Below are 18,388 nucleotides of genomic sequence, written 5' to 3' on the forward strand. Positions count from 1 at the left end.
TGGAGGTGGCCCAGCTCATGCCCTCAGAGGGCATGGCAACGTACAGCTTCCCCACACTCCCATCCTCTCTGTTGCTTTCCCTGTCGTTGGCCAGTGGCTCCAGGCGTGGGGTAAGCTGTGCTACAGAGGGTCCTGGCTCTGGCTGCTTGCCCTCCCTCTCTGGCTTGGCCATTTCCAGGGCCCGTTCCAGCAGTCTGGCCTCTCTGGGACTGAGGAGCTGGTCCAGTTCCTGGAAGTACGGGCAGGTGAAAGGCACTACCCCCAACCACCTGGCTGAGTCCTTAGCCTTTGCATACCCCGGTGCAGCTTTTTCACTTTTGAGCACACCTGGTTGAAGGTCCGGAAGGGGTGGCCTCTTGGGGCCAGGGTGTCCGTCAGCCAGGTGAAGGTGGCTGTGTTCCGCTACCACCCCTCCATCCTCAGCAGGACGTCCTCCTCCCCACAACTGGCCAGGAGGTCCCTGACCTCGGCCTCCAGCCACAGGGCACCCCTCCTCTTCGGTGGCTGCCAGAGATCCTAGGAGCCCTGCCTCCCAGTGCCTTGTGATCCCTGGGGCTCCCGGGGGTCTTTGCTGCTGGCCATGGCATTGGTCGTCTGCTTTTCTGGTGTCCTGGGGCATGCTGGAGAGTGTTCTGCAGAGAGCACATACTCCTATGGCTGCCAGTGCACACTCAGCTTCCAGCACACAGTTTCTGTGTACCTGCAGCTCTAAGGCAGCTGGGGCTGACAACAATAGAGCCCTGGGTGTTGGCTAGGGTGTCTTGGTGCTTCAGAGAGGGGCCAGCACTGTGGAGGACTTGTTATTTCGAAATGGCGGTCAGGGGAGCAGCTACAAATGTTTCCTTTTGAGATCGACGTTGAATTGAGGCGTTGCTCCCGAGACAGGAGGGGAACAATGCTTTCGAAATGACTATCTTTTTATTTCAACGTTGATTTCGAAATGAGCATTGTGTGTAGTCGCTCTGCTTCTTGTTTCGAAATTGCCCCTCCTTTTAAAAACGCTTTTGAAGTTAGTGCCCAGTGCGGCCACAGCCCTGGTATATCACAGTGTCCTCTGTACAGGTTCTCATGCGCATACCCAATGTACAGGGATTTTTAAACATACCTTTAGAATATCTGATTCATAATGGTTGTTGTTTAGGATTCCATCCAAACATTTGTCACCAAGATTTATTTCTGTTAAGACAAAAAGGAGAAATTCTTTGTTTTGTAATAAGTGCTTTTGTCCTGTAACCAAGATGCACTTTTATGAACACAGTATGAGAGTTTGTGCTAATACATATTGAAGCATGTCATGCAATATGCCAGCTTTAGGAACAGACCCAAAATTAGGTATCACTCCCCACTACTTACAATCTACAGGAGCCACTGTTGTTCAATGCCTATAACCAACACAATAACGCACCAATTTTTAATTTCTACTACCCTTTTCAAACGATATGGTCTAAATGTTTCAGGACTGGCTAAGGGTCTTCTCTAACACTTTAAGATCTGGCTCTCAATGTTCTTACGGAGATATGTATGTTCTTCTTCTTTGCCTGAAATGTTGCAAGGTTCTCTTTCATACCCAAGGTGGTATTTAGAATCACAAAAATAATTTGCTAGTTTGATATGACATCAAAACATTAAAGCGTGTCAAACTGAAGGATTATATGTTTTAAAAGTTACATGTATTTGGAAAACGACAACATAGATCACTTCTCTTTTTCCCTGCCATAACTGTTACTGAGCTAAAGCCTGATCTGAACGACATTACATTTATGTTAGAAAATTAAGCTCGGTAAAACGCAAGTAACTAAGGTACTGTTGTATGTAAAGTGGCTAGACCCGATACAGAGATCCTTCAGTCCTACCACAGAATGGTGCCAAGCAGCCATAACATGCCATCCGAGTGCAGCCCCAGTACAAGTGACAAAATGGCTGTAGACAAACTGTGCCTGTGAACACAAAGAAAAAACACCATCAATCCAAGACACTCACCACTATCAGTGTGCATTGGTCTTACACAGTAGTACAATAACCTAAAGCCCATAGGGCGTTACACAAAACCCTGCTCCACTGCACAACTAACCTGACATTTATGGTGTTTATACAAGAAATGCTATAATACCAAAAAATCAGTTGGCTAACGCACTTCTATCCATGCTGCAGCTAAAAAATGCTAACATATTTCAAAACAACTTGCCTTAGTTATACTTAAAGGAGAAATATGGGAGTAAACAACCTCCTCACAAAAGCAGGAAGACCCCAGAATATCTTTCAGTGCACCTAAGGTTAGCACTAAGATTTACATTTGGTTTTAAGATAATAAAGTTGACTCACACTGCTGAGGGGCAATATTTGGATTCTGTTCACGCTCTGCTCTTCGGTCTGGCATTGGCTGAAAACAGCATGTGCATATCACATGATTTCCTTGAGAAGGACAAACATACTCCTGGACAGCTAGAAATTAAAAAAACAAAGACATAATATGGGACCACAGTATCAATGAGTGTTAGAGACACTCATCAGCCTCCAAAGAGCTGAGAAATTCAAACTTAAGCAATAATCACTAAATCTTTTAGAAGGCTATAGAGAAAAATCAGAAAATTGGCATTAAGAGTTCCAAACAACAGTCTTTCACACTACTAAATTACTATTTGTTACAGGGAAATAGCTTCAGAAATTAAAAGAACCGGTTGCTTCTAAACAGTGCACTTTGGGCAACACATATGTAACTTCTCTCTTTAGTTTTCTGCTTGCACTTTGGAGCACATACCTCTCTCATCACATATATACATGCAGACTCTAGAGCTTATCAAAGCCAACGAATTATTTATTTTCAGTCAGCTTGGAAACTGCTTGAGAAAATAGGCTTGATAACTTTTTGATACTGCTTTGTTTTGGATGAAGCCCTCAATTCTATCCACAAGCAGCAAAATCAAGACTGTGACCCACTAGATGAAGAATGAAGAACAATTTCAGATGACTCTCATGTCTATCAGTTTATATTCTACAACTTATTCCCCTCCCTAATGGTTAGTGGATTACTTATTATCCTAAGAAGAGTTATCTACTTTTACCCTATACGTGCCACAAACCCTGTAAGCTTTGAAACTACACCACTGATAAGTCCTAAATCCGCATTTGTAGGAGGGGTTGCCTTTTGCTGAATTTCAAAGACACATTCTATACTCCCACAAATGCGACAGAAAATAGTTCCACTCAGCTCTAGTGTATAGCTATTTATGGACGAAGTACTGAGTGTTTGTTAAATAAATAGGTAAGGCTCGACTTAGCCCCAAGCAGCCCAGAAAAATTATCTTCACATCTCAAGACACTATGAAAAATACTGACTTTCCCAATAACCCAAGAAAGCATCCTTCCCTCTTAAGTGAGAATTATTTCTGTGTGTCCCAGTACCATGTTAACAACAAGTTTTTCATCACACTGACTTGCAGGAAAGTTGGCAGACGTTGATGGTGCATCTCCCAATGCCTGCAATCCTCCTGCTTCCCCTTCTTGGCCTGGGCAAGGAAGTGGCTGAACGGAGTGTCGCCGATATCCTGGGCACTGTCTGCACACTATGTAAGGCTGACTGAAAGGACGGACACAATCAGGTTACTGGAATTTATATGTATGGTTTCCAGAGTGGATTCAACTAGCTATTAGTTTCTGATTTTGTACTGCTCTTCTAGTTCCTTTCAAATTAGAACGGGTAACATAAAAAACCACAATTGCTTATAATATTCCAGAAGCATGTAAAGTTTTTTTTCAGGTCAAGAAGTGAGCACGGGTAACCCTAGATGACTATATAAGGTGTGCCCATCAGTGAGCTGGATGCTTCACACAACCACAACCTACAAATGATAAAATGCTTGCGTTGGCTTCCAATCAAAGAAGGGTTAGGATTGGGGAAAGGAGGATTCAACGTTACAATAGTATGTGGTGATTTAGGGTCAGATTCTCCATTCTGTTCTTCTCCATCCCCTTGGCACCCCTCTGGTAGCAGAAATGTGGCTTAGCCAACCAGCTGGCAATTCTCCTTGTGTCTGGGTATGGTTCAGTAAAGCACTCACTGGCCAAAGTCACCTACTACTGGACATCTGAGAGTAAGGGGATGCCGGGCCAGCAAAATAAATCGAATCTTCAGATTAAAAGTGGTTATTTTTTTTAATTCTCTATGAAAAAAAACGATCCAGCTGCAGGTGAAGCTAACGGCTCTGCTTTCACATGTGTCAGAGCTCTTTTTAAATAAACCTCAAACAGTTGCTTGCTTCAGTCCACCTGGTGGTCTTGATATAGTGCTGGAGATTACAGGATTAAGAGAGTAGAGGGAAGTAAACTGAGGGAGTGGTCGTGGGAGGATGGCGAAGGTATGCATGGAGTATAAAGCGAGAGAGATTGAGTGGCATGGAGGTTGGTGTGGGAGGAGAGCAGGAAGATGAAGCTGGAAACAAAAAAAATAACAGCAATGCTGAAAAGCGTAACAAGAACCAGGAGCTAGAGTTAAAGGAAGACTCCATCTAAGCCTAAAGACAGACAAGAATTTGAACCTACACCCTTCCTACTCCAGCAGCTGTTCCTAGTCAAAAGTCCCTGGATAAGGCCTTCCACGAAGAACAAGAAAACGTAACAAAACTAAATCAAAAGTGAACCATGACAATGATCATGAAAACATACAGCTATGGCTTCAAATTGAGGGATGCAATAAAGATTAAAACCCAATTTTCCATATGGCTGCAGCTTATAACGCAGTGCTCCCACCCAGTTTGAGACTGCTGGCACTCAGAGATCAAGAGAGCTAAGCCAATGCACCTACCTGATATCTGAGGATTCACTGTCTACATCAGACAGTTCCAGCAGATCCTCAGAACTTCCTTCTTCATCTGAAAATGACCTTCGCACCTTGGGCTGCAGCATGTCTTGAGTAATTTTATTTCTGGCGTCCATGCTACGTACATCCTCTTCATTACGACACTTATCTGCAAAAGAAACACAAATATGAATGTGAAGGAAAAAATAGCTGTAAATCATCAAACCAGCTGCTCTGCATCAAAATCTCCATCACCTTACGCATTTTTAAATGATGTCCACAGGATTTATGAATGTGACTACAGTATTTAGAGCTATGTAATACATCCTTGAATGTTCATTTATCTGATATTTAACAAAGTCACATTCATAAGACTGAAGCCGAGAGTTTGAAATTCTAGTTCGTGCTCTGACATGTCAGTGCATAACCTTAGGATGAAATTTTGAGGAGCAGATGCTTAAAATTAGATAATTAAATTCAAATTTGTGAATTTTAGTGGCTTGCTTTTTCAGAAACATCTAACTTCATGAAGTCTCTCTTTGACCGTATCGCCCTCTCTCTCACAATGAATTTAGATTCACCGCATCCTTAATATTTATGAAATGTCTTCAGGACTGTTGTTATAAAAAGGTTACCATAATGATTTGCTTTAATTTCTCAAGCATTTGAGTATTACACTTGATTATGACACACTGACTGATTGTTGGCTCTTTTTCACTTATGGCAACATGAGAGCAACAGCCAAAATAGCAAGATAGGCACGCAAGGTTTTATGGATAAAGCCCCCCCACCCTTGTTTATACACCTGTTTCACACTTAACATCTGAAACATACAGGAGTGTGTAAATATTAAATACATTTCCAACTTGCCTGGATGCTGGATCAGATAGGCTTCAACCAAGTTATTCAGTATATGATTCTTACAGATACGTTCAACTGGACAACGGCAAGTTGGACAGAGAGAAGACCGTTCCATCCACCCTGAGTAACAGGCAGCACAGAAGGTATGCATGCAGGGCTGCAAGCTGGAAATATAAAACATGTTTACATCACAGGGGCAATGAGAAATTGCAAGACTTACAACATACTTTTTACTTATGCTTTAAATACAAAAATATTTAAAGGCATGGTCCTTTGTGGTCTTCCTTGATTATCTAAACAGGCATCAAAGAGCTTCAAATAGTGATTTGCATGGAAATCAGTTTTTCCTGGTTGCTTTTCTACAGCAAAGATCTGTTTCACAAGGAGCCAGTATTACATGGGCGATCTGAATTGATGACCAAAACTTCCAATTGATGATCACTCAATTAACAGATGTTTAGCAATATATTGGAAGTATGTGGATAATTTCCAGGATTTAACAGATTGCAGAAAGCATGTCTACAATATAAAGTAACCCACATTCATCATTAGCATTATATTATTTTAAGTCATGTTAGAGGCCAAAGATTTAATATAGGCAGGAGCTGGAATCACTCTACTCTCCTCATTCGCAGACCACTGTGCTATTAATCTAGTATTTATGAAGCAGTGTCCTTCAGTAAACAATTTTTAAATTGATTTTTAATAATTGTTTAATTACTTTTAAAACAAGTCCCCTGTAATTTTGAGCCTTTTCCAAATATATGCTTGTAATAAGATAAAGGCCTAAAACATAAGCCACAGGCCTGGTATGGGCGACCTGATGCCTGGTCAAGAATGGTTAAGATTTTCCTAAATCCAAAGCAACTAGCTGTGAACAAGAGACAAGGCCCACTCACAGAATTTGGCATGAACAGGGTTGGTAGGGCAAAAACACTAAGAACAGGCTGTAAAATACTAATTGTTACTAGGCACAGGCTGTATGCACATTCCAGAGAGCTGGTAACACCACCTCATTCAGAAGCACCTTGGTACCATCACACTCCCCAAAGATGACAGGGACATACCAACCCAGTTCACGACAGGGTCTAAAATGACAGCCTGATGGCTAGAGATGTTTTGCAAGGTAATGGATGGCATCTAGGTAACATCAGAAGATGGCAACCTGATACATGAGGACTGATGTGGAACTTGTTTGTATTTGTGTATATAGATGTGTTTTGGAGGGGCTGTCTGTCTGATGTGGCGGGGACAAAGGATCCCGCCACTGACTGAGCTGGTCCATTGTGAGAGGGTGCACATGCACAGTGGTTCGTCAGAGTCTGCAGACAGCTATTACTGTACTTCGTCTGACAATAAAGCTGACCTGGTGCCTTCAATCCTTATCTGATTTTGTGGTTTTTGGGAGCTCTCTTGCAGTCAGCTGTATTAGCTACCTGCACAGAGCCAGTGCAACACGTAAGGGGAGCACATGCACACAGCTGAATGTTTATCACCATTGGACACAGCAAGATACCTGTCAGGACACCACAACAGTGACTTCTGGGCACAATGTTGAGTCAAAGATGCTCAACTTTCCCATACCAAAATGGGAAAGCATCCATTAAAGTTATATACTTCAACTGGCATCTCATGTTCAGTCGGTTGTGCTTTGCTGGCAAAGCTACCTGATAAACTCTACTTCACTTCAGTCGAGTGGTAGAAAGCTGAATAATGGAAATGTTGATCAAAGAAGAGCCAAAGCCTTGTTTAACTAGCCAGAGGTCAAGAAACCTAGAATTCATCATGAGATTTGCTACACCTGACTGGCTCAGTGGTCCATAAGTCCTGTATTATACCTCTGAGTGTGGTCTTTGCCCAAGGTTTGGTAGGACAGAAAACTCTCTACCATTTACACTTCTTTGAATGTCCCAGCTGAAAGCAGCTAGCCAATTCTTTAGTACTGTAGGATGGGGAAAAGGTACATGTTGAACCCTGGTATATATACATGGCATAAAAAAAGAGAAAAATCTTACCAGTTTGTAGTTTACAAAAGAAAAAAAGTAATGCTCAAACTGGAGTCATTGCGCTCCCTGTGTTAAGTCCTACAAAATTACAGAAGCTTCTTTTTAAGTTCAGGTACCTGACACAGTCATGCAGCAATTCCTGGCAAATAATGCAAGTGAGCGTTTCTTCCATCTTGTCTGGTTTCACATTTGCTGATTTGGGACCTTCAGATCCTGCTTTAATTACACATTCACTTGGAGCTGTCATCTGACAATATGGGCTAGCAGTCTCATCTGCAAAGAAGACATATCTCAGTGTTATAACAATACATGAGATTGGACCCTAGGGCTATGTATATACAGCAGCATTATTTTGGAAATATATTACTATCACTTGGAAATAGTGACAATAATATAACAACATTTAACAGTCATGTGGTGGGAAGAACATCTCAGCAGTCCAACACTATGACATTTAATTTCAGAAAGGGGAACTATGCAAAAAAAAAAAAAAAATGAGGAAGCTAGTTAAACATAAATTAAAAGGTAAAGTGTCTGAATTAAAATTCCTGCAAGCTGCAAGGAAACTTTTCAAAGACACCATAATGGAGGCCCAATTTAAAATGTATACCCCAAATTAAAACACACATTAGGAGACATAAAAAAGAGCCACTGTGTCTTAACAACCATGTAAAAGAAGCAGTGAGAGATAAACAGGCAACTTTTAAAAAGTGGAAGCCAAATCCTAGAGACGAAAATAGAAAGGAGCATAAACACTGCTAAATTAAGTGTAAAAATGTAATAAGAAAAGCCAAAAAGGAGTTTGAAGAACAGATAGCCAAAAACTCAAAAAGTAATAACAAAATGTTTAAGTACATCACAAGCAGGAAGCCTGCTAAACAACCAGTGGGGCCCCTAGACGACTGTGATACAAAAGGAGCACTCAAAGATGATAAAGTCAAGGTGGAAAAACTAAATTAATTCTTTGCTTCCGTCTTCATGGCTGAGGACATCCTTTGTAAGTGACAAATCTAAGGAACTGTCCAAGACTGAAGTGTCATTAGAAGAGGTTTTGGAACTAATTTATAAATTTAACACTAACAAGTCACCAGGACCAGTCAGTCAAATGTTGGCTCCAGGCAAATTAGTTGAAACAATAGTAAAGAATAAAACTGTCAGACACATAGAAGAACATAATTTGTTGGGCAAAAATCAAAAGGGTTCTGTAAAGGGAAATCATGTCTTACCAATCTATTAGAATTCTTTGAAGGGGTCAAAAAACACATGGACAAAGGGGATCCAGTAGATATAGTGTACTTAGATGCCCAGAAAGCCTTTGACAAGGTCCCTCAATTCTGTAAATTAAGTTGTCATGGGGTAAGAGGGAAGATCCCTTAATGGACTGAGAACTGGCTAAAAGTCAGGAAACAAAGGGTAGGAATAAATGGTAAATTTTCAGAATGGAGAAAGGGCAACTAGTGGTGTTTCCCCAGGGTCAGTCCTAGGACCAATCCTATTCAACTTATTCATAAATGATCTGGAGAAAGGGGTAAATAGTGAGGTGGCAAAGTTTGCAGACAGTACTAGACTGCTCAAGATAATTAAGACCAGAGCAGACTGTGAAGAACTTCAAAAAGATCTCACAAAACTAAGCGACTGGACAACAAAATGGCAAATGAAAATTTAATGTGTATAAATGTAAAGTAATGCACACTGGAAAAAATAACCCAAACTATACATACAATATGATGGGGGCTAATTTAGCTATGACGAATCAGGAAAGAGATCTTGAAGTCATTGTGGATAGTTCCCTGAAAACTTCCACACAGTGTGCAGTGGCAGTCAAAAAAGGAAACAGGATGTTAGGAATCATTAAAGAGGGGATAGAGAATGAGACAGAGAAGATCTTATTGCCCTTATATAAAACCATGATATGTCCACATCTTGAATACTGTGTACAGATGTGGTCTCCTCACCTCAAAAAAGATACATTGGCATTAGGAAAAGTTCAGAAAAGGGCAAATAAAATGATTAGGAGTTTGGAATGGGTCCCATATGAAGAGAGATTAAAGAGACTCGGACTTTTCAGCTTGGAAAAGAGGAGACTGAGGGGGGATATGACAGACATACATAAAATCATGAGTGATGTGGCAAAAGTGGAGGAAAAAAGATTTTTACTTGTTCCCATAATATCAGATCTAGGGGAGACCAAATGAAATTAATGGGCAGCAGGTCTCCGCCATGAAGCCTCTATGAGCTCCATGCCAGTCCCAAGCCTGGATGAAGGAGGAGGGTTGGTCAGATGTGTGTCAATGCACTGACCATCAAACAACAATACGAATAAAATCTGATACCAGTACAACTAAATGATAAAAGATGCTGGCTCAGACATTGCCCGGATAAACAAGGGCTGCAATACCAATCGAGCAATCGGGGTTGGGTCGATAAGTTGGCCACTGAAAGAAAATTACAGCTAACACATATGCCATCCATTGGAACATGGAACGTCCGAACACTGTGGGAAACTGAAAAATTAGAGCTGCTTTGGAAGGAGATGGAGGGATACTGATGTGATATACTTGGACTGGCAGAGATGCATTGGATGGGATCAGGATTGATACACGGTTGCAAAGTCATTTGGTCAGGAAACAAAGCATGAAGCAGGAGTTGGATTCCTTCTTAGCAAAACAGCTAGAAGAGCATTATTAGGATACAAACTGGTGAGTGCAAAAATGATAGTAGGGAGATTCAAAGCAAAACCATTCAACATCTCAGTCATTCAGGTGTATGCACCCACGTCGGACAGAATGGAGGAAGAGATTGGGCTATTCTATGAAGACTTGACAAAGACAGTGGAAGAGATACCGAAGAAAGATGTGTTGACCATCATAGGCGATTGGAATGTGAAGGTTGGAACAGAGTCATGGGAAGGTTTGGATATGGAGAAAGAAATGAACGAGGTGAGAAATTACTAGAGTTTGCTACAGAGCATGAGATGGTGATGTGCAAAACAAGATTCCAACAAAAGGACTGTCAGAAGTGGACGTGGCGATCAAATTTAAATATTACACACCACATGAGCTAAAGATTCATATGTCCCTTCATGCTTCAACCACTGTGTCAGCGAACACACAAGCAAACTGATGAAGGGTTCTACTTGATAATGATCCAAAGCAATGCAGACCAACATGTTTATTTTCATCATCAGACTCAGACATCATCTGCAAAAAGGTTCATTTTCTTTTTTTGGATATGATACATACGATTTTGATAAGAAGAAGATGGATAACATCAGTACAGCAGTGCCGAACTTTCCAAGGTGCGGATACAGACTCAGACCATAGTCTAGTGATCGCAAACATCAAGATAAAACTCAAAAGAAAATGTAAGACACAGGTGAAGAAACGAAGAGACATGGCAAGGCTATGTGAGGAAGAAACAGGGAATGCATACAGAGCGACTCTCGAAGAGGAGATTAAGAATAATGCCACAGAGAAAGACCTAGATAAGAAAGTTGCAGGGATAGCCATTGCTATAGAAAGAGGCAATTGAGAGGACTGTTCCAGAAGAAGAAAGGCTCAATAAGAAATGGATTACCCAAGAGACACTGAAGTTGGCTGAGGAGAAGAGAGTGTTGAAGATCAGAAGAGATATCTCTGAGATGGCAGAACAGCAATATAGGGTGAAATGCAGTGAGGTAAGGAAAGCAGCCAGAAAGGATAAGGAGAAATGGTTAGAGGAACAATGTGACAATATAGAGAGGTATTATGGTGAATGTAAGACCAGGGAGCTATATAAAACAATTAGGAATATTAATAGGAAATGGCAACCAAAGCAGATGGCAATCAAAGATGAGAACGAAGAAGTGCTCATGAACAGGGAGAAGATTGTGCAGTGACGGACGAGATATTGCACTGACCTATGCAAAGCACAGCTGGACCCGAGTGTCACAGGGAGACTGGTTGAAGAACTGAAAGAGAGATCTCCATTGAGATCAAGACCAATATTTCAAAGGAGGAAGAAGAAAAAGCAGTGAAACCACTAAAGAACAACAAGAGCCATGGAAATGATAAGATCAGGGGAGAGATGATCAAATACGGCAGAGAAAGCATGATTCAGGAAATACGCCGATTATGTAATATAGCATGGAAAGAAGGGAAGGCATCTAAGGAATGTACAAGGTCTGTACTAGTGACAACACCCAAGAAAGGAAGTACATTGGAGTGCAAGAACTACAGAACGATTCCCCTAACGAGTCATCTAGGCAAGGTGCTGATGATGATACTGACTGAGAAACTAAGATCGCAGATAGAAGAACATATAGCAGACGAGCAAGCAGGGTTCAGAAAAGATAGAAGTACCATACAGCAGATATTAGCACTACGACTGATAGCGGAAAAAGCTCAACGAAAGAACAAGAACGTATACACTTGCTTCATCGATTTTCAAAAGGAATTTGACTGTATAGATCAGAAAGTGACTTGGGTGGTGTTGGAGTCGTACTAAGTGGATAGCAGACCAATACAGTTGTTGAAGGATCTCAAATGACAATGTGGAGGCAGTGGTGAGAACATGCGGGAGTAGGTAAGTTGGTTTAAAACAAGTAGAGGTATGAGACAAGGAGATCCAATATCTTCAAGAATCTTCATCGCACATCTGGAGAGAGCGATGGACAAGATCAAGGAAGAGGCAGAAGGGATATCTGTGCACAGGAAAAGAATTAACAACTTGAGGTTTGTGGATGATATAGTTATCATTGAGGAAGATGAGGAGAAGCTAGCGAAAATGATGCAGGTGTTAAAGAAGGGAAGTGGTACGGACTGATTATGAACATCGATAAAACAAAAACAATGGTATTTGGAGATAAGGAAATAGGAAGGAAGATCAGCATCAATGGTATTGAACTAGAAAATGTAGAGAAGTTCACATATCTGGGGAGCAACATAATGTATGATCTAGACTGTAAGAAGGAAATAGTGACTAGAATAGCGAAAGCAAGAGCGAGTTTGAAGGTGATAGATAAGATCTGGAAAAGCAAAGCAATTAGCTTAAGAATGAAGCTGAGCATCTTGAAAACCTGTGTATTCAGCAGCATGTTGTATCAACGTGAGACATGGGTGACAATGAAATATTCGAAAAGAAGAATATTGGCATTTGAAAGGAGTTGTTATCGAAAGATTCTGGAGAATAGGATGGATGCAGAAGGTCACCAATGAGGAATTATATAGAAAGATACAACCAAAAAAGAACCTGCTGCAGAAGGTTATAAAATGGAAGCTACAATTATTTGGACATATTTGCAGAATGAACAACAAACGAAAAATCAAAACCCTGGTATTCGGCATAATGGATGGTTCGAACAGGAGAGGCAGACCCCACAGAGAATGGATAGATGATATAGTAGATTGGTGCGGAGCTAGTCTACAGAAACTAAGCCACTCCGCACTGGACAGGGAAAGATGGAAGGAAATAGCTGAGCCCATGGTTGATGATGATGATGAGGTCTAAACAAACAAAAAAGTTCTTGTTCACACAGCACACAGTCAACCTGTGGAATTCCTGGCCAGAGGAGGCTGTGTGACTATAACAGGGTTTAAAAAAGAGCTAAATTCCTGGAGGTTAGGTTCATTAATGGGTATTAGCCAGGATGGGTAAGCAGCGGTCTCCTCAGCCTCTGTTTGTCAAAGGCTGAAGATGGATGGCAGGAGAGAGATTGCTTGATCATTAACTGTTTGGTTTGCTCCCTCTCGGACACCTGGCATTGGCCCCTGTTGGCAGACAGAGTACTGGGCTGGATGAACCTTTGGTTTGACCCAGTATGTCCATTCTTACGTTCTTAATAGCACTCAGCTATTTTGAAATAGAGCATCCACACTGATTGGACACTGAATGACATTTAAGACACCCTTGGTAGGTCCCCATTTTGAATAGAACCTATTCCGTGTCTATACAGCCCCTATTCCAAAATAGCTATTTCGCAATAGGCACTATTCCTCGCAGAATGATGTTTCCAGAACTCGAAATAAGCCATCCACTATTTCAAAGTAACTTTGTTGTGTAGAAACACTCTCAATGTCACAGCTTTCCTATTGTGTTACTCAATTAAGCCAAAAAGCTATGCACTTGGATTTCTATCTGCTTCCATCACTAATGCTAGGTAATGAACATCAGACGATGTCCTTCCTTTGCATACTGACCTCTGCATAGTCTTAAGGACACAGCCATTACTTTCACTGATCCAATAACAGAAGAGCAGAAAGCCTGGAGTAGGTCTAAAATCAACCATCTTTGGTCCCTTTAAGTCATACCTTGTTAAAGTAAACACATTTGCACTGCTGTAATGAAAACCCCAGGAATGTATTTTTAGAAACCCAATTGTTCCCCACTCCAAGTGTTCTGAATAAGGCTTCCCATTTTTGGACACATTTCACATCAACAGAGAAAAAAGTAATGTCTTCAAATTTCATAAAATATAGTTAGCATCTTGGATTATAATCTAGATTGAATTACTGAACTGCCTACTGAGCTCCGATAAATCATTTAAGATTCTTGTTCTTCACTTAACCCAAATGGAATTCTGTGAAAAATTAAAAAGCCATCATGTATGTAATTGGATGTTTCTGATTACATTACAGAGTGTCAGTCTTTTCGCAGATTGTTTTAACGAAAGATTAGAATAGAGAACTACATTGTGTATCACATAATACTGTCATATACTAGCCTCCTTTTATTTTCTTCTTTGCAGGCTCCAAATCCTCCTCCTCCCCTTGAAGCTCTGATGTAGGACTTTCATGTCTCTCTTTATCAATTATATCTGAAGTGATAGTGGAAGTTTCATTATTTGCATATAACTGTCCTTGTCCTTCATGTGATGCTCCACCACACCTAGGTTCTAGAGGGAAGAAAGCAAGCTCAGGAATGAAAATAGAGGGCAATGATCCTGTACAATGAAACCACAGATTATTGACACATATGTATGAAGAGGGAACACTGAAGAAAAAACTATGATATTGCCCATGAAATATACCCATCCCATTTAAAACATTATTTCATTGAGAAAAGGCCATGTCAAACAACAATGTGCTGGCATTGTTTGCACAACTATACACTATCTCATCTGTCCTAGTTTTCCAAACATACCTGATTATCTGGAAGATCTGTAAAGCAACTGAAACAGAATCTAAACATTCCCCATCTACACAGAAGTACTTATAATTTGTTCACCAAAATATATTCCATGTCAGTACTTGGTAATAAAGATTATGGTCTTGCTCATATGCATATAGCCCTCCATCCCCTACCACATATGTAGCCTACCACAGAAACAGATAAAGAGGCTTGGGGGAGCACAAATAATACGCAGAATACATCAAGGTTAAGGCACATTTTGACCAGTACTTCGGAAGAAGCCAGTATGAGCAGACAGGCCAAAATTTCAATCAGATGCTACAGTATTTGAAGTGTTTAGCAATCTGAGAACAGGACAGAGTCACAAGGCAGAGTGCAGTGTAGATGCAAAGAAGACTGAGGATATACTGTAGGTCAGGAGGTAGCTTGAAGTGATCACGTAATTTGGTAAATTGGAAGGATAACATGAGAGTGGATTTTCATTTAGTTAAACTGTGTGGCAGGTGCGCAGCTGGAAAGGATCCCCACAGGAACCGGGGAAGTCTTCTGGGAACATCATTTACATCTTCTAAATAACTGACTTCTGTTCTATTTGTGGTCTCCTCTAACCTTAAAAAAAATCTCTCAATTGGGGAAAGTGGACTGGTGAATGGCAGCAACAACGGTGAGGATTAGAATGGTTCCTCAGAGACTGCATGCATGCATACAAATATGTGGTTGTAATTAGCTTTGTGATATGATCTATAGAGTTTCAGTAAGTTACACTCTGGCTTGGTGTGGGGAAAAAATCCCCAACAGCTGCATTAAGTTCCAAGATGACGAAGACTGCAAAAATGAAATACTTAATGATTGAAATACAACTTGTGTCCTTGAATTCACACATTTCTCACAACTGACTCCCCAAGCAACTAGGATTAAACCTATGATTTCTCTTATGAAGCCAATCAATTTAGTAACCACTGATGAGGTGCTTTGGCTTTATTAGAATTTTATCCTGTATAGTAAGAGATTAATTTGTTAGGATTCAACAGAAGAATCACAATTTCTGAAGCACCAAGCTTACAAACACTGCACACAACCCTTACCAGATGTTGAAGGATTACTCTGCTCGGCAGATGCCTGCTCAGTAAGAGAGGTAGAAGAAGCATTAAAGAGGTTAGATGTAGAAGTAGATGGCTGTGGCTCCTCATAACAAGACTGAGTGGCTGGCAGTGATGAGGTAATTTGAGTTTCATCATCACTTCTTCCTATAGGTGAGGTATCTTTGGTCAGATGGCATGTATTTTCTACATTAGCTTCTGTAACAGAAAAGGGAGTGGAAAGAACACCTCTCTGAAGATTATGACTTTAACAAAGTAAAAATTAATGCAATTTGAAGGAATCAAGCTCTCTTAAAAAGTCTGCAATTAGTTACAGCCACTTATTTTCCTCTCTTCAGTCTTGAACTAATAATTGTACTTACCTACTGGTTCTTGAGTTACATCTTTTTTTGTATGGAAGGATTCGTAGAGATAAGCAACATCTGAAAGGAGAACAAACAGAAAATGTATTAAAATTTTAAAACCAATGTTTTTTTTTCCTCTCCCTCCTATCTCACCAACTACTACCCACAGGTTGCTGCTTTACATGTGTTTCCTACGAAGGAGAGGGCAAACAGGAGATTGCTGTTATAGCCTGTGTTAATGCTGCTACTTAGGAGGTAATTAGGAACAGAACAGCCAGATCTATTCTTCTCAGACCAAGCCAAATGGCGTTGAGTGAAATTTAGCTTGTGCCAACCACAGAAATTTAGGCTTAAACACTTTCTGACTACAAATTCTGCTGTGTGTCAAGATAAGCTGTGACTACTCTAATACAGCTGTACTGGATGTTCTCTGCAGAAGGCTGAAAGGTGAACTCTGTTTATTAGTTCAGTATTTTATATAATTTTTCTTGGAGTTTAATGTAAAAAAGTGTAAAGTTGACTATCAAATTCCATAAAACAGTTTAAGCCTCTATCCAAATGCTACTCACAAGCTAACCCAAAACCTACTTACAAAGCAGATCAGATAAAAATCTTTCATTCCCAGCCTATGGGAATCCTCCAGCTTCTTGACTGAGTCTTGGACTTCTCATTGCATCCCCTCGCTTTTTGTCCTCAACCATTTAGGTCCTTCCAACATCCCCTAAATCTTCACTGTGATCAATCTTACTGGCAAAGAACTATGAAAGATTTTTTTTAGTCTGCTTCAGAATTGCTTAAATAAGATAGCTAGTCGTGCTAAAGCTAAGTTTGCTCTCAGCTCTTCAAGACATGGGACGAAAAAAATATCAGACTAGGAATTTTAATTGAATGATAGTCACTAAGTAATGCTGTCCAAAAACATTTTAACTAAAAGAAAATGTATACCTCAGAACATCTCAATCTATCTTGGAACAACAAGGAAAAAGAGTTCTGCAACTAGTGTTGAATACTAAATTGAAATCCCGAAAGAGGCTCAACAAAAGAGACAACGGATCTAAAGATACAGATTTAGAGGGCATGTGCCATTGCTCTTCTATGAAATATTAAACCAGGTTCTAAAAACTGAAGGTGACATAACAAATGGGAATTCAGGTTCCAGAAGTTGCCTGTATCTTAAAACAAACTGTGGACAGTTTATAGACTTTCCTGTTGTGTCATAGCTGCAAACATAAATTCGAAGACATTTAGACTTTTGCACCCTTTAAACAAGTCAGAGGGATTAAATTCATCTGGGCCTTAAATTTTATCTGGGGTTTTAATACAACACCCATCACAGTAACATCAATCTTTGTAGTAATTCCTGAGAATATGACAGTGTGATAACTTGTTACACTCTCAATCTGCCCACTGTAAAATTTCATTTCAGGGATTTACATTCCTGTTTAGACATAGTAGCTAGAATTTAATATTTAAAACACCTAAACAGTAATCCCTTGAGGTACAAGAGGGTTGTGTTCCATGCAACCCTCATGTACCTCGAATTTCATGTAAGTCAGGGAGGAAGCTTAGGGGCCAGAAGCGTGAGCAGCCACTGCTCCCCCGGGGCTTCAGGGCTTGGAACACCCAGGGCCGCCACTTCTGCAGGGCTCCAGGAAGGGGAAAGGGGGTTTTAGCCTGCCTGGCTGCCTGCATGGGGCAAGCAGCTAGGCAAGCTAAAAGCCTTCCCTCTACCTCCCAGAGCAAAGCCTAGTGCTGTTCTGGGAAGGCAGAATAAGGGGCTCTTAGCCTTCCTGGCTGCCCACAGCTGCAGGAAGCAAGGCAGGCTGACATCCCAGCAGCTTCAAATTGTGCAAATCTCATGTTAATGTGAGTTTTACGCAATGTGAAGCTGCATAAAATGAGCATTTATTGTACTTGTCATTTATTATAAAGGAAATGCCTGAAAACTGAACATTTTCTACTAAAAGTAATAAATGCCAAATACTTTATAATTAATTTCATTGCACTAGGTTGGAAACCAGCAGACCTGGCTTCTATTTCTTGCTCTGCCAGTGACAAACTACATGGCCTCTGGTTTGTCTATTCACCTGCTGTCTAGGACTCCATTTGTTCTTCGATCCTTCATCTATCTTGTCTAATTAGATTGTAAGTTTTTAGGGAAGAGACTATTTCCGA

At 40.6% G+C, this 18,388-nt stretch overlaps 1 protein-coding gene across 4 annotated transcripts in view; it reads right to left on the bottom strand.

Moving 5' to 3' along the window:
- CHFR (checkpoint with forkhead and ring finger domains) overlaps positions 1-18,388 on the bottom strand; it is a 61,727-nt gene that overhangs the window by 32,722 nt on the left and 10,617 nt on the right. For 3 of the 4 annotated variants that reach the window (XR_012647995.1, XM_075012641.1, XM_075012642.1), the window contains exons 5-14: positions 16,232-16,291; positions 15,855-16,067; positions 14,363-14,533; positions 7,779-7,935; positions 5,666-5,820; positions 4,802-4,964; positions 3,435-3,577; positions 2,323-2,442; positions 1,854-1,937; positions 1,106-1,176 (exon numbers count right to left, since the gene is read on the bottom strand). Coding sequence is in view for 3 of the 4 variants with exons in the window: in XM_075012641.1 (XP_074868742.1) it covers positions 1,106-1,176; positions 1,854-1,937; positions 2,323-2,442; positions 3,435-3,577; positions 4,802-4,964; positions 5,666-5,820; positions 7,779-7,935; positions 14,363-14,533; positions 15,855-16,067; positions 16,232-16,291 (1,337 nt within the window). In the remaining variant the exon portion in view is untranslated. The remainder of the gene's footprint in view (positions 1-1,105; positions 1,177-1,853; positions 1,938-2,322; positions 2,443-3,434; positions 3,578-4,801; positions 4,965-5,665; positions 5,821-7,778; positions 7,936-14,362; positions 14,534-15,854; positions 16,068-16,231; positions 16,292-18,388) is intronic. The other variant, XM_075012643.1, reaches the window with a different exon arrangement.

This window comes from Carettochelys insculpta, chromosome 18 (assembly GCF_033958435.1).
Source record: "Carettochelys insculpta isolate YL-2023 chromosome 18, ASM3395843v1, whole genome shotgun sequence".
In the NCBI taxonomy this organism is placed as follows: domain Eukaryota; kingdom Metazoa; phylum Chordata; order Testudines; family Carettochelyidae; genus Carettochelys; species Carettochelys insculpta.